Source organism: Schistocerca americana, chromosome X (genome assembly GCF_021461395.2).
Source record: "Schistocerca americana isolate TAMUIC-IGC-003095 chromosome X, iqSchAmer2.1, whole genome shotgun sequence".
NCBI lineage: Eukaryota > Metazoa > Arthropoda > Insecta > Orthoptera > Acrididae > Schistocerca > Schistocerca americana.
In genome coordinates, this window is record NC_060130.1 from 1009698605 (window position 1) to 1009713991 (window position 15387).

At 38.8% G+C, this 15387-nt stretch overlaps 1 protein-coding gene across 3 annotated transcripts in view; it reads right to left on the reverse strand.

The window, feature by feature from the left end:
• Positions 1 to 8134: 8134 nt before the first annotated feature.
• Positions 8135 to 15387, reverse strand: part of LOC124555638 (protein-associating with the carboxyl-terminal domain of ezrin) — a 76630-nt gene continuing 69377 nt past the window's right edge. For all 3 annotated transcript variants that reach the window (XM_047129617.1, XM_047129618.1, XM_047129616.1), the window contains exon 11: positions 8135 to 8578. In XM_047129617.1, the coding sequence (XP_046985573.1) occupies positions 8207 to 8578 (372 nt within the window). In that variant the 3' untranslated portion in view covers positions 8135 to 8206. The remainder of the gene's footprint in view (positions 8579 to 15387) is intronic.

The following is a 15387-nucleotide window of genomic DNA, read 5'->3' on the forward strand; positions in this document are numbered from 1 at the left end:
TGATACCTCTTCTGAAACTGGGAAAGGACCAACCGTCATCTGTCTGGTTGTTATAGACCAGACAACTCCTTAACCGCTCTCAGAGTGGATTTCGGACCTGACCCTGCTAGAAGCGGCTATTCAGCAGTCCTTCCTACGGAACCATCACTGTATCAGCATATTCGGAACCACCACTGTATCAGCGTATTCTTCGACGTCAGTAAGGCGTACAATACTACTTGGAGATACTGCATTCTCGCACAACTGCATCAATGGGGTTTTTGTGGCCACCTCCCCGTCTTCGTATGGTCCTGTCTCCACAGTTATTTGGAACCTGAGGTAGTACCTCACTCTCAGATCATTTGGAGCAGGAGAATAGAGTCCCTCATGGCAGTGTTTTAAGTGTTACCCTATTTGCCATAGCCATAAACAGTATCACATCTACGGTAAGGAGCCCTCTACAGTACTGCTTATTTGTGAACAATTTTGCTGTTTCCTGTTACCCCTCCAGTGTTGCAACAGCAAGCTGTCAGCTGCAACTCAGCTGGTGGTGGTTAGAGGTTAGAGTGGGCTGCAAAGACTGGTTTTCTGTGGATAAGTGTGAGAGTGTTCATGTTAATCACACTAGCTTTTTTTTTTTTTTTTTTATTTTTTTTTTTTTTTTATTTGCCTGACTTGCATATGGGGGACACCATCCTACATTTTAGAGACCCAGTGTGGTTTCTGGGCCTCATTTTTGACTCTAAATTATTGTGGTTGCCACACCTGAGAGATCTGAAAACCAGAACCCTCAAGGCACTGAATATCTTAAAAGTGCCTTAGCCACAGGTCTTGGGGAGTGGACAGGGTACTTATGCTCCAGTTTTATAGGGCTTTTGTGCATTCATGGCTGGATTATGGGTGCACAGTGTACAGATCAGCGAGGCCTTCGTATTTGAAGATCATTGACGCTGTCCACCATGAGGGGATTTGGCTAGCCATAGGTGCTTATAGGACCCAGCCTCTGTGCTGAGGCCAGAGAACTGCCACTTACCATCTGGCAGCAGCTCCTCATGGTGCATCAGGCATGTAAGATCCCTGCAGCTCCGACTTTACCCAAACACCATATTGTTGCTTGTTTATTAGGAAGATAATAAACTCTCTCAAGAATAAAAGCTCACATGGAATTGATGGCATTTCCAGCAGAATAATAAAAGCTTGTTCCCAAGAGACACGTGGGATTCTTAGCCACATATGTAATAGCTCTCTGAAGCAGGGTATTTTCCCTGAGCGACAAAAGTATGCCGTTGTTAAACCACTGCATAAAAAAGGGGATACGTGTGATGTCAACAACTACCGCCCAATCTCTCTTCCGCCTGCCTTATCCAAAATTCTTGAAAAAGTGCTGTATTGTAGAGTAGCTTCACCTCTGTCTGTACATGTGTGTGTGCGCGCGCGCGAGTGTATAGCCGTCCTTTTTTCCCCCTGAGGGAAGTCTTTCCGCTCCCGGGATTGGAATGACTCCTTACCCTCTCCCTTAAAACCCACATCCTCTCGCCTTTCCCTCTCCTTTCCTCTTTCCTGACGAAGCAATCGTTGGTTGTGAAAGCTTGAATTTCGTGTGATGTTTGTGTGTCTATCGACCTGCCAGCGCTTTCGTTTGGTAAGTCACATTATCTTTGTTTTTAGATATATTTTTCCCACGTGGAATGTTTCCCTCTAAAAAATAAATATATATATATATATATATTATATATATAAAAAATAGAGGGAAACATTCCACGTAGGAAAAATATACATATATATATATGTTGCAGTGGTATGTCCATTGACTGAAACCACTGTGTTACCTACTATCTCCCATGATCAGTGTGATCTGTTTTCCTCCCATTTCTTGATATTTCAGTAATTTATAGCATATATATTTTAAAAAATTTATATATATGTGTGTGTGTGTGTATGTTTGTGTTTGTTTGTGTGTCTGTCGACCTGCCAGCACTTTCATTTGGTAAGTCACATAGTATATATATAAACAAAGATGATGTGACTTACCATATGAAAGCGCTGGCAGGTCGATAGAAACACAAACAGACACATACATACACACAAAATTCAAGCTTTCGCAACAAAGTGTTGCCTCATCAGGAAAGAGGGAATGTTTCCCTCACAAAGATGATGTGACTTACCAAATGAAAGTGCTGGCAGGTCGACAGACACACAAACAAACACAAACATACACACAAAATTCAAGCTTTCGCAACAAACTGTTGCCTCATCAGGAAAGAGGGAAGGAGAGGGAAAGACGAAAGGAAGTGGGTTTTAAGGGAGAGGGTAAGGAGTCATTCCAATCCCGGGAGCGGAAAGACTTACCCTCTCCTTCCCTCTTTCCTGATGAGGCAACAGTTTGTTGCGAAAGCTTGAATTTTGTGTGTATGTTTGTGTTTGTTTGTGTGTCTGTCGACCTGCCAGCACTTTCATTTGGTAAGTCACATCATCTTTGTTTTTAGATATATATTTCCTACGTGGAATGTTTCCCTCTATTATAACCATATATACTTACTTACTTATCGCGAATGGACCCAGAAGGATCACGCAAAGCTTTCTGACGTCGTTTCTTCCATACTTCTTTCATTCGTTCTCCATGTTTTCTTTTTCTTTCTTCTGTCCATTTTGTTCCTGGTCTCTTTAGTGCTTCCTTCTCCGACAATACAATCCACTTTTCCACCTTATTTCTAAAAGTTTTTCTATCTTTGACATCTTTAAGTTCAATATTTGCTTTTTGTAAATCTAATTTTACTTGGCTAATCCATGGTGTTGTTGATTTGACTTTTTCTATGTAAGTGAGAATTCTGTTGGTGAGTCGTGTGGGGGGAAGTCTAGTGACATGTCCATAAAATTTTAATCTTCGCCTTCTTATGTCTGCTGCCAGGTTTGATATAGTTTCTGTGGTTCTTCTTGATTGTATCCGGTATCCTTCTTCTGTTAATTTTGGACCTAAAATCTTTCTCATAATTTTGCGTTCTTCTTTTAGTATTTTTTCTAAATCACATTTTGTGTGGAGTGTGAGCGTTTCACTAGCATATAGTGCTGCTGGCTTAATTACTGCGCAGTAGTGTCTGATTTTTGTGTTCGAGGAGATGCATTTTTTATTGTATATTTCATGTGTCATACCATATGCTCTCTTCATTTTCTGTTGTCTGATCTTCTGTGCAACTTTCTCTCCTCCGGTTGGCTCCAAAATTTCACCTAGGTATTTAAAATGTTTTACTCTATTTATTTTTCCATATTTTGTGTTCAAACTGTGTATATGGAATTTCGTACAGAAAAATTCTGTCTTTTGAAACGAAATTTGTAAACCTACTTTATCCGCGCATTCCTTAAGGATCTCTATTTGTTTGGTGGCGATTTCTTCATCATCTGCAAGTATGGCCAAGTCGTCCGCGAATGCTAAACAAGATATCTCCACGTTGTCTTTGGTTCTACCAAGATGGATTGGTTTCCAGTGGGATTGATTTTTTAATTCTTTTTCCCATTCCTTAATGACTTTATCCAGGACTATATTAAACAGAAGTGGAGATAGCCCGTCACCTTGACGTACTCCAGTTTTTATGAGAAAAGGTTCAGAGATTTCTCCCCTGAATTTAACTTTAGATACAGTGTCTGTCAGTGATTCTTTGATAAGCCTTAGTGTTTTGGAGTCAAGTCCAAGTTCCTCTAAAATGTTAAACAAAGATTGCCGGTCAATTGAGTCATAGGCTTTCTTAAAATCTACAAATGTACAAATTATGGGGGCATTTCTAATTGCTTTGTGTTTTAATATTGTCTTTAAATTAAATATTTGTTCTATGCATGAGCGACCGGGGCGGAAGCCTGCTTGATAATCACCAATTTGGCGTTCCAGCTGCTCTTGTGTTCTTTTCAGCAGGCATGTTGAGAGAATTTTGTACGTGACTTGTAAAAGTGAGATTCCCTTGTAGTTATTGACATTTGTTCTGTCTCCTTTTTTATGTAGCGGGTGAATAAGGGCACATTTCCAATCCTCTGGTAATTTTTCTGTTTCCCATATTTTTGTTATTATTTTTGTGAGCTCTTGCAACGTCTTTGGTCCTAGGTTTTTTAATAGCTCTGCAACAATGCCATCTTCGCCAGATGTTCTATTATTTTTTAAGTTTTTAATGTGACATTTGATTTCTTCCTGTGTTGGTGGTAATGAATCCGGTTGAGCATTGGCACTGATTTCTTTGGGAAACTTTAAACTAGGTTCTGGGCAATTTAGTAGGTTAGAAAAATATTGAGCCAATACTTGACAGTTTTCCTGGTTTGTTAGGGCTAATTTACCATCAGGTTTTCTGAAACATAAATTTTGAGGGATATATCCTCGTATTTTATCTGCGAAAGTTCTGTAGAAGTCTCTTGTATTATAGTTTTGGAAATTTTCTTCTATGGCATCCAGTTGTGCCTTTGTGTACTTCCTTTTTGCTTGCCTAATGGATTTTGAAACCTGTTTTCTAACCTCGTTAAATAAATGTAGACTTTCTTGTGTTTTTTTACTGTTATATTCTTGAAATGCCTTTTTTCTCCTTTCCAATGCATTTTCACAGTCTGAATCCCACCAAGGGTGTTTGAATATCTTTTTCAAGGGAATAGTTTCCTTAGCTATTCGCGTGATTTTAGAATGAAATTCTTCCCATGTGTTTGCCTTTTCCTTCTCCCATTCTTCTTTTACTTTAGATTCTTTAATCTTCTTGGTGTCATATTTCTGTATTTCTGTTTTCTTCTGATGACTTCTTCGTGCTGTAAACTTGATTTTAATTCTAGTTAGGTAATGGTCTGAATCAATGTTTGCTCCTGTGCGTACTTGGACGTCGTAAATTTCTTTTTGTACTGGGTATGAAATCGCCACATGATCTATTTGAAACTCGCCAATTTGTTGTATAGGAGATCTCCGTGTCTTTTGTTTTCTTGGACATTTTCTTAGAGATGTTGACATTATCTTCAGGTTATTCTGCTTACATAGTTCGACGAGCCTTGTACCATTTTTATTGGTAAATTTATGTGCAGGATATTTGCCTACGGTTTTTTGGTGGATTTTCTCTCTACCAATTTGGGCAATAAAATTGCCGAGTAGAACTTTTGTATCATCTTTTGGAATCTTTATTTATTAACAATCCGAACGAATTCAAAAGTAATAGCAGTGTACATGGCTACAACACTAGGAGAAAGGATGATCTTCACTACTCAAGGTTAAATCTAACTTTGCGACAGAAGGGGATATATTATGCTGCCACAAAAGTCTTTGGTCACTTACCTAATAGCATCAGAAGTCTGACAGATAGCCATGTAGCATTTAAAAGGAAATCAAAAGAATTTCTTAATGGCAACTCCTTCTACTCATTAGATGAATTTTTGGATATAGTAAGCGGGTAATTTCAAAAAAGTGTCATGTAATATTTTGTATAGACACCTTTCATTAACCTGGCACATACCACATCATTACAAAGTGTTGTATTCATGATCTATGGAACAAGTACTAATCTAATCTCACCTCTGGAATGCCTTTTCTTCAACCGTCCACGAGCCACACTGCCATTTGGAATCCACGTGCAGCACGTGCTCAAGTCACTCGGTGTTGAGCAAGTGCAACCCCAAATCCAGGATTTTAACTGTCTACTACCCTGGTTACTGCTGAGGCCCAGTGTCATTTTACATTTCAAGCAGTACAGGAGAGATTGCACTCCTGCTTGTTTGTAATTCGACATTTACAGACATTTTATAAGTGCACTGCAACTATGTAGCTGTCTTTACAGGTGGGTCTAGTTCTTAAAGTGCTAAATTTCTTGTCTGAGCGCCTTTAATTTCTCAAACATTTGTACCCAGCAGATAAAGTCATCCAGAATACCCAGGATGCCCTCCTCCAACTAAAATAACTTGGAAATGAGGTGTCTTTCTGCCAGGTACCTGGGCACATGGGAATTGTGGGGAACAAAAGTGTGGATCATGCTCCCATGGAACTGTGTAAGGATCCCCAGGTATTTCAGTGTACCATCTCCCTGCGTGCTATCACTTCGCTGTTTAGGTAAAAGATCTTGTGTTGATGTGAAGACGAGTGGCTGGAAGTGACTGACAACAAGCTCCGTGTAGTAAAGCCCACAACTCGGCGACGACATACTTCCAGCAACGACAAAGGGACAAGGTCCTTCTTACTCATCTTCACATAGGCCACAGTCCCGTGACTGATGGATCCTTACTCTGACAAGAGGACCCTCCAATGTGTGGTGCTTGTTGTGTGCAGATCACTGTGCGCCAAATTTTATTGGACTGCATTTTATTTGCCAACAAGAACTGTGGCGGGTTTGCCGACAGATCTGCCCCTTATTTTAAGCAATATTCCAACAAATGTGGTTAAAGTTTGAAACTTTTGTGAATTGTCCATTTTTAACAAGATTTTAGGGAGATGTTTTTACTGTGTCAACAGGGTGACTGGTTCACCCAAGTTTTTTTTTGTAAGTGTCAGCCAGTCACATTTCCCTGTGTTTTCTCTTAGCTCTCCTGTGTGGTAGTTTTATGTATAGCTACTTTCTCTCCTAATTGGTTTTAGAGCATGTGACACTGAGTGACTGTATAGTCATTTCAAGTGCACGAGTGTACAACAATTTTGTTTATCTCCACACTCGTTTCTTTTGATAAATGCAAGGGCATTTTGATGATGTCGCTGTTGGGTACGCCTGAGGGAGATGTTTACTCTTGAAGTTGTGAGAATGCTTGTTCCGTGAAGAGTCGAGAAATATGTAAATTCCTCCCACAAATATCTTCTGAAATGACTGCAACAGTAAAATTAGAGAATTCAAGCTCATAAAAGCAGTCTTCCAACAAACCAGACATGAATGCAACAGGAAACAGTGAAATGATAGTGGTAACACCACACACCAAATGGTGGGTCATGCTGTATAATTTAGTTGTACTACTAGTATCGCTTCTTGTTGATTGAGTTGTTGTTGCTGCACAATGCCACTGCAAATATGATCCACTGCAAATATGATTGGCCTCATTGTTGTTAACTCAATTTTTATGTCATTAATCCCAATTCTGTACATTACTTTTTGCGATTCATCTTCAGTCAATAATTACTGAAATATCAAGAAATGGGAGGAAAAAAAGATCACACTGATCATGGGAGATAGTAGGTAACACAGTGGTTTCAGTCAATGGACATACCACAAGGTTGAAAATAAAAGAGAGCTTGAGGTTTGGCATTCTGTGTAGAGTGTGGTCATTAGAGGTAGTGCAATAGGTGGATTTGAATCCAAAGCCTCCCCATAATGTGTCCACTGAATCAGCTAACCTGCCACCTTGCTTGGTCACAAATGAGGCTATAGCCTTATGCATTTCTTTTGGGACTTGAGAGGCAACATTACACAAGTGGATGTGGGAGGGTTTTTATTTACATTCACCATCAAAACTGAAGCTATTATATAGTATCTGTACAAGTTCTGGCAATTTACATCTGACCAAATAGTCACACCACCACCTAAATAAGTTGGAACTGTACTAACATTTGTGCTTAGTCTTAATCTTCTGACCTCTGCAATAACAACACATTACAGATGTATCAATTGGCATAATTATACTGATATTACCATCTTCAATGCACCATGAACTATCCTCTTCACTAGACTGTTCTTGTACCATAACTACAAATCCAATAACTTATAATGTTGGAGACTTTCCTTAAGATTATTTCAAAATTTTGTTTAAATTCACAGTACGCTAATCAAAGAATGACATTTAACTTTTTTGTAGTAATGATGTGTTTTTATCTCTGTTTAACAGATGTAGTTCACACCTTTAAGAAAGACATACAATCACTTAATAATAAGGCACTGGATCACTTTTGGCTGTTTACAGACACTTATTAATGCACTGCCTGGAACACTTCATAAAATAATTAAAGAAAATGTTGACACAACATTCTCACAATAAGCAGTAGTTCTCTCAAAACCAATTTCTTTGTTTTAGCTATGTTGTTCAAAAATATTATTTTCATATATCTCAAATTCACACAAGGAAGTTGTTATTACATTGCCAAACAATTAGGAAATACTATCATGTTGTAACACAAGCAACCACTTCTGCAATGAACAAATCATACTTCATGAATTTTTTTAAACAAATGGCAGTCATTACATCTGGAGGTTTTATTTGTAGCACAACATACATTTACAAAACTATGTTTTCATTTGTTTTGTAACTAAGTCACAATTGTATTTTCTAGGTCATCTTTGTGACTTTCATTGTTGTCCCAGTCAACTATGTCATCACCCCAACCGTCACTTTCGGCCAACCACTTATCATGCTCTGAAGTATCAACAGCAAAGAGCCTGGAAGTAACCCCATGAGTCTGCATACCATGTTCAATGTCCTGATCTATCTGTGCAACAGGTGGCTTCGATATTACTGGCTCCATATCCTGGAAATAGTTGAATTCATCTTGACTGCTGGTAGGGGCACTTTTAATATCCAGGAACGAGATATCATGTAATGTCTGTGATGGTTTCTCTTGATGCCTAGTGGATGGCTTTGGTTTCTCTTCTAATACAGAATCTGGAACATTAATCTCTCCCTGAAACAAAAACAAAATATTTCAGTCTTATCAACATAGTGCACAATCTCTCCATCTTAGATTACATTTAAATACAAAAATAACCCATAATGAAGGGTAGTTGGCCAAGTACAAAGAGAAAATGTAATTGAATCTTTATCAGTAAACAGTACAAAGTTAATGTGATTCATCAATTTAGGGTAATTATTAAATCCATAAAACATTTCAAAAAATCAGTACATACAATCGTCAAGTACAACGTAACAAATGGTACAGTATGTGAATGTTTATAAATGTTCCGGGTGTGTCTACACTTCTTCACACAGCACACATCTAATCAGACCAATTCTGCCCACATTCGACCCCGCAGTGACAGTGTGAACTGCTGCGAAGTGGTGTAGCAAATCTCCAAAGTTCTATGGTCGACGTGGAATATAAATGCTATCCTTGATGTAATCCCACAAAGAAAAAATAATTCAAAGCATCAAGTTCAGGAATGACAGTGGCCACTGGAGTAGTGCCAGATCAACAGCCTCAACATGATTTATCCTTCAATGTGGTAACATCTCGTTCAGGTAATCTCATACGCAATTGTGGAAATGTGAAGGGACACCGTCTTGTTGAAACCTGAAATCCCTGCTATCAGTTTCAAGATGTGGCATTAGCCACAACTGCAGCATTTCAAGATAGGTGATACCAAAGGCTGTCCTCCAAGAGAAGAAAAATACATAAACTGTCTTGCTGGACACAACACAGAACAAATTAACTTTCTCAGAATTCTGGGAATGATTGACAGTTGCATGTGGATTGTCTGTCCCTAATATGTGGTGTTATGTCAGTTGACCTTTCCCAAAAGATTAAAAGTGGCTTCATCACTGAAGATTAATTTTCTTGTAAAATTGTCATTTTCAAGATGGTTCTGCGTATCAATGCAAAACTGCAGAGGGTGCAATTTGTTGTCATGGCTTATGGTTTGCAGGAGCTGCAAATTCACTCTCAATCACTTACACAGGATTTTCCACACTGCTGGCTGAGGGATGTTAGGACTTCATATAGTCACACCCCTCACAAGGTCCACTGTCTGTTGTGACAGGCCTGGTCGGCCTGAACATTGTGCATCACACAAACAATCATCCTCCTCTGGTGTGCTGGGAAAGTTGGAATGGATAGCTCTGCCCACTGCCAATCAGTAATGTGTGTGCAAATTCCTACACATAAAATGCTTCATCTGCCTTGTTTACCATGTATTAAAGTGATAGATTGTGTTTGCATGTGACAAAAATAAAACAATAAAATATTTACTCAATTAGTAATGCACGGTATTTTGACAGTTTGTTTAATGTGAATTTGAGGAAAATGGTATGTGAATTTGAGGAAAATGGTACGATGATCTACATAGTTGTAGCATAAACCAAGTAGTTTGACACAAATCTAGTATACAGACATAGCATTAACAAAAAGGTTCCACAAAATGTTGATTCATTTCAACTTCTAATTTGGGTCCCATATTTTTATTTTGGAAATCTGGTCGCACTAGACTACGGAAACTGACAACAAATGGGCAACTGGCTCAAATCCTATCTACAGGACAGGCAACAGAAAACAGTGTTAGATGGTAAAAACAAGCAGGTAGGATGGGACGAGTCTGACTGGGGAACAGTACATTATGGACCACAAGGTTCTGTCCTTGGTCCCCTTCTACTTCTCATATATACACTCACGTTCAGAAAAAACAGAACACCTTGAGAAAGACTAGAAATAGGAAGTTCACATTCACACGACATATACATTAGCATGTTCTAAAGAAATGATTAGCATTTTGTCACCTCGATTCAGCACGTATCCTGTTGCCTAGTAAGCACAGGGTTCTCTATGGGCCCCGATAACTTGTTCCACACGTGATGGCATCAACAAGTATAAAGTGCAAATGGCGTCCTGTTTTATAGCCACCCATGCTGCATTCACCTGGTTCCAAAGTTCATCTGTGGTTGTTGGCACTGGGTCGCCAATCAAAAATGTGTGGGATAAGGTGAAATGTGGAAAGGGTACGGCTACGGATCACAGGATATCAATCACATAGGTCAAACTGGTCACAGTGCCCTGGACACGCACCAACAGTGACTTGGAGTTGTACCCGATATCATCCCACACCATAAGGCCTCGAGTTGGCTCTGTATGTCTTGCACGAATGCAATCACTGAGATGTCGCTCCCCCTAACTGCAGCAAACCAAAAAGCGGCCATCATTTTCCAAAAAACAGAGCCTGGACTCATCCAAAACACTATCTGATGCCATTCCTTTCCCCAGCAGCATTGTTCAATACAACACTGCCATCTAGCACGTTTCTGCATGTTAGTCAAAGGTAGGTGGAGGAGACAGCGATGTGCATGTAACCTACGCCATAATAAACAGTAATGGACTGTCACCCCTGATAGTGTACGACGTGTTAAACTTTCCCATGGTTGCGCCAGAGCTGGAAAGGAAGCAGATCTGACATGCAATACCATTTGGATGAGGTGTCTATCTTCTCGAGGGTGGGCTGGGTGGTGCGATGTGACCCATCTTGTCTTGTCCTACAGCCTTCTGTGAATCATTCTGACACACAACATGAGAGTATAAACGACCTACCACTGTCCTCAAACAAAGCAAGCAACTTTACAATGTTTGCAAATGACACAAATATTGTGACAGACAATAAAACATCCACCGACCTAGAGTTAAATGCCAACCAATTACTTGCAGATGTTCTGAACTGGTTTACAGTAAATGCTGTATCAGTAAACTTCACCAAGACCAATAACATTCATTTCCATTCTGGCCACAAAAGCCCACAGAAGATAAACATTGCACATGAGAGCCAGCAGACACAGAGGGTACACTGCTTGAAATTCTTAGGCGTCTACATAGATAGCACTCTTAACTGGGAATGCCACATCCACCAAATCCTGAAAAGGCTTAGCTCAGCAACATTTGCCATCAGAATAACTCCCAAAATTGAGGACATCAGTGCCTCAAAATCTGCTACTTTGGCTACCTCCATTTACTTATTTGTTGCCTCCAAGAACCTTATGTTGTAATCTTTTTAAGCAAATAAGGCTACGAGCCACAACCTCAAATATCTCTTTCATGCTTCACAGTCACCTTCAATATGAAATGAATGTCATCCCATCATCATAACAAGAAGGAAATGTGCTATGTACTGTAACTTGGGGAAAACACAAAAAAATCTCTGGTGCAAAAAGATGTAAAATACATAAGCACAAAAATCTTCAACCCACTTTCAAGTAGTATTACATGTCTATGATGTAATAATATACTATTTAAAAACAACCTAAAGGAGTTCTTGCTCGGAAAAAGTTTTTACTCTCTAAATGAATTCTTTATCATAGTAACATAAAATAATTTCTGTGTATTACTGCTTTAATTTACCCTGCTGCTTTAATTACATTAATTTGTGTTCTCTAAGTTAAGATCATTTTTTTTACTTTTATAAATAACTGTTAAGATATAATTCTCATATATTACCGAAACACCTGTTTGTAAGTTTAATTAGAACTTACTTATAGTCATTTATTATTATTATTTTCTAATTTGTATTCTTAATCTGCATTTGTGATTCTGTTTGACTCATTCCACATCCATGCATTACCAAAATTTATCTACAGGATAGGTATTATAATAAATAAATACACTGAGGTGGCACCCTGAGTCATGGCTAATAATGTTTTCCATGATATTGACTTCAACTGATTATGTTAAATAATGGAATCCTAAGGTTTGCATCAGTACCTTCGACTGATTGAAATCCATGGAGTGTTGTGTCTCCAAGCAAATGCTTACTGACCACCACTGATGTGCCCAGTTGGCCTAAGAGTGAGTGAGTGCACATGCACGCATTCGTGTGTGTGTGTGTGTGTGTGTCCATGCGCACTCGACTTTGGTATTCCAAGCAGCATCCTTGCACAACTTTGACAGTGGACTGCAGTTACACTTCATTGCAAATCACTATTGACACTGGGGAAATATAAGCACATGTCACATGCTTGTCATAGGAACAAATGTATCACTAGTCAATAATGCTTCTTACCAGGTGCCGCTGGCAGTAATACATACGTTCTTACTATTTACTGGATGTGACAACATAAAGCATCACAATACCAATGTTATTTTTCAATACTCTCAATGTGTGCAAACAATTTCTCCCAGTCTTCTACAGTTTTTTTTTTTTTTTTTTTTGCAGCTTTGTGTATATCTTTAATAGTGTTCTGTGAAATACTTTGGATGACTACTTCTGGAAAGTACTTTGTGGAATACAAATCATGGAAGGCATAAAAGTAAAAACCCTTCATATAGCTGAGGTGCTGAACAGCTGATAGGGACATAAAGAAAATTGAAATTGTTACCAAGCTTTCAGACAATGTCCTCCTTCAGAGCTAACTAGTACGGAATATTCTCTCTCTCTCTCTCTCTCTCTCTCTCTCTCTCACTCTCTCTCACACACACACACACACACACTGGATGTCAGGTGGCATTCCTCTGATGTTTCTACAGATCTTTTCAATTCTATTTTTACTATATGTAGGTGCAATGTGCCGAAGCAAAGACTGCTCATAGGGTGGAAGACAAACCCCAGATTAATACAGTGTGAAGTTCAATTGATGGTGAAAGCAAACATAGAGAATCATCAGCACTTTTGGCAGCGATGAGTGCAGCTCATATGCCGTGCCAGGTTGTTTTCACATTTGTTTCTGCATCTGCTTTTCGTTAACATCCAAGAAATGTGAAATTCACTAATTCTTAGTGAAAAATATGGTATACTCTTCTTCTGCTGATATGCCTATGTCACCAACCGTTTCAGACACCTTTATTCACATATCACCCAATTCCCTGACATCTTGCTTGTAGGTCATCCTCGAAATAAGTATGGCACATCCGATTCAGTAACCCAATTTCTAACTATTGAAAACAAAGAAGCAGACCCTCCATAAATGATAGTTGGGTGAATTTCCAGTGTCAACAACATTTTCAATATGAATTTTATGACACTACGTAGTTCCTCTTTATGCGTTTGAATGAAATGGACTAAACATGAACAACAGATGGTGTAAACCACTCACACTGCATAGTTAGGGCACTAGTGATAGACAGACACATAAACATGACAGAATGCACAGTTAAGATTTTAGACAACACAGTAACAAAAACACAGAATGTCTGTTGGTTCTGAGGAAAGACATTATTCAATAGATTCCAACTTAATTATACTCCTGTCTACCGCTTAATGCCTCAACTATACAGGAACTGTTACCTTTACTCCTTCCATTGTTTATCTTCCACACATACAGTACTATATCATCATCATCATCAATAACCACAAAGTTAAAAAGTCCCATAACAAAACTATTATTCAGATAAAGCTGACATTTTATTTACCATATTTACTCGAATCTAAGCCACACTTTTTTCTGATTTTTGTTATCCAAAAAACCGCCTGCGGCTTAGAATCGAGTGCAAAGTAAGTGGAAGTTCTGAAAAATGTTGGTAGGTGCCGCCACAACTAACTTCTGCTGTTGAATATATGTAGCGCTACACAGGCATACTTTGCAGGCACAAAGATAAATACTGGCGCCAAAACCTCTATGTCAGTTTTAAAAAAAAAAAAAAAAAAAAAAAAAAAAAAAAAAAAAAAAAAAAAAAAAAAAAAAGGGCTAGAAGACAAGCTTTTTCTCCACCCCAAGTTTCAACTACTGCATTTTCATACATTATCCAACAAAGTACATTGAAATTCCATATGCTACATCTTCGAGTGTAGTAGCCTTTCAAATATTCGTAGCAACAGAAATAAATTTCTTTACACAAAAATACCAACAATGCACAAGGCTTTAGGATTGTTTCACGAGTTGATACGCTGGGGGGCTCATTAAGATTTCACATAGCGGCACCTATTGCTTCGTAGAGTTTTGTGAAGAACTTTCATTAAGGTGCCAAATTCAAGTGGGGAGTTATTTCTTTTGCGGAAAAAAGTTCTAATCATGCTGCAGGTCTGCAATACGGGATTGATGAGAGCAACGTCAGGCGATGGTGACTGCAGAGAGACAAATTATTTGAATGTTCAAGTAGCAGGAAAGCATTTAGTGGGCCAAAGTGTGACCGATATCATGCACTAGAAGTGATTTTAAATGAATTTGTTAAGGAATAGCGTCAGAAATTCCTGCGCGTGAATGCCGAAATTTTAAACATTAAGGCACATGAAATTGCCAGAGAGCAAAAAATCGAAAATTTTAAGGCTAGTCGCAGCTGGATTGATATGTTTATGAAGTTCTGGGGTTTTTCACTTTGGAGGTGAACTTCAGTTGCACAGAAGCTGCCGAAAAATTATGAAGAAAAACTTGTGGAATTTCAGCGCTTCATAATTAGGCAGCGCACAGAAAAGCAATACTTTCTTGGTCAGATAGGAAATGCTGACCAAACTCTTGTATATTTTCACATGTCGTCAAATTATACGGTTGATGCCAAAGGAAAGAAAGGAAAGACATAAGTGTTCTTACATCAGGGGGGTGAAAAACAGCGGATGTTCGTCATGCTTGCTTGCACAGCAGATGGACATAAATTACCCCCATTCATAGTTTTCAAGCAAAAGACTTTACTGAAATTGGAAGTGTTTCTAAAAACTGTAATTGTATGAGCAAATGAAACTGGGTGGTTTTCGGAGGACATGGTGCTGGAATGGATTGGGCGTGTGTGGAATCTTTGTCCTGGCACAATGCTTGGTTTATGCATTCTGTTGGTATTAGATGGGTACGCAGGCCATACAACACCTGTAGTAAAAT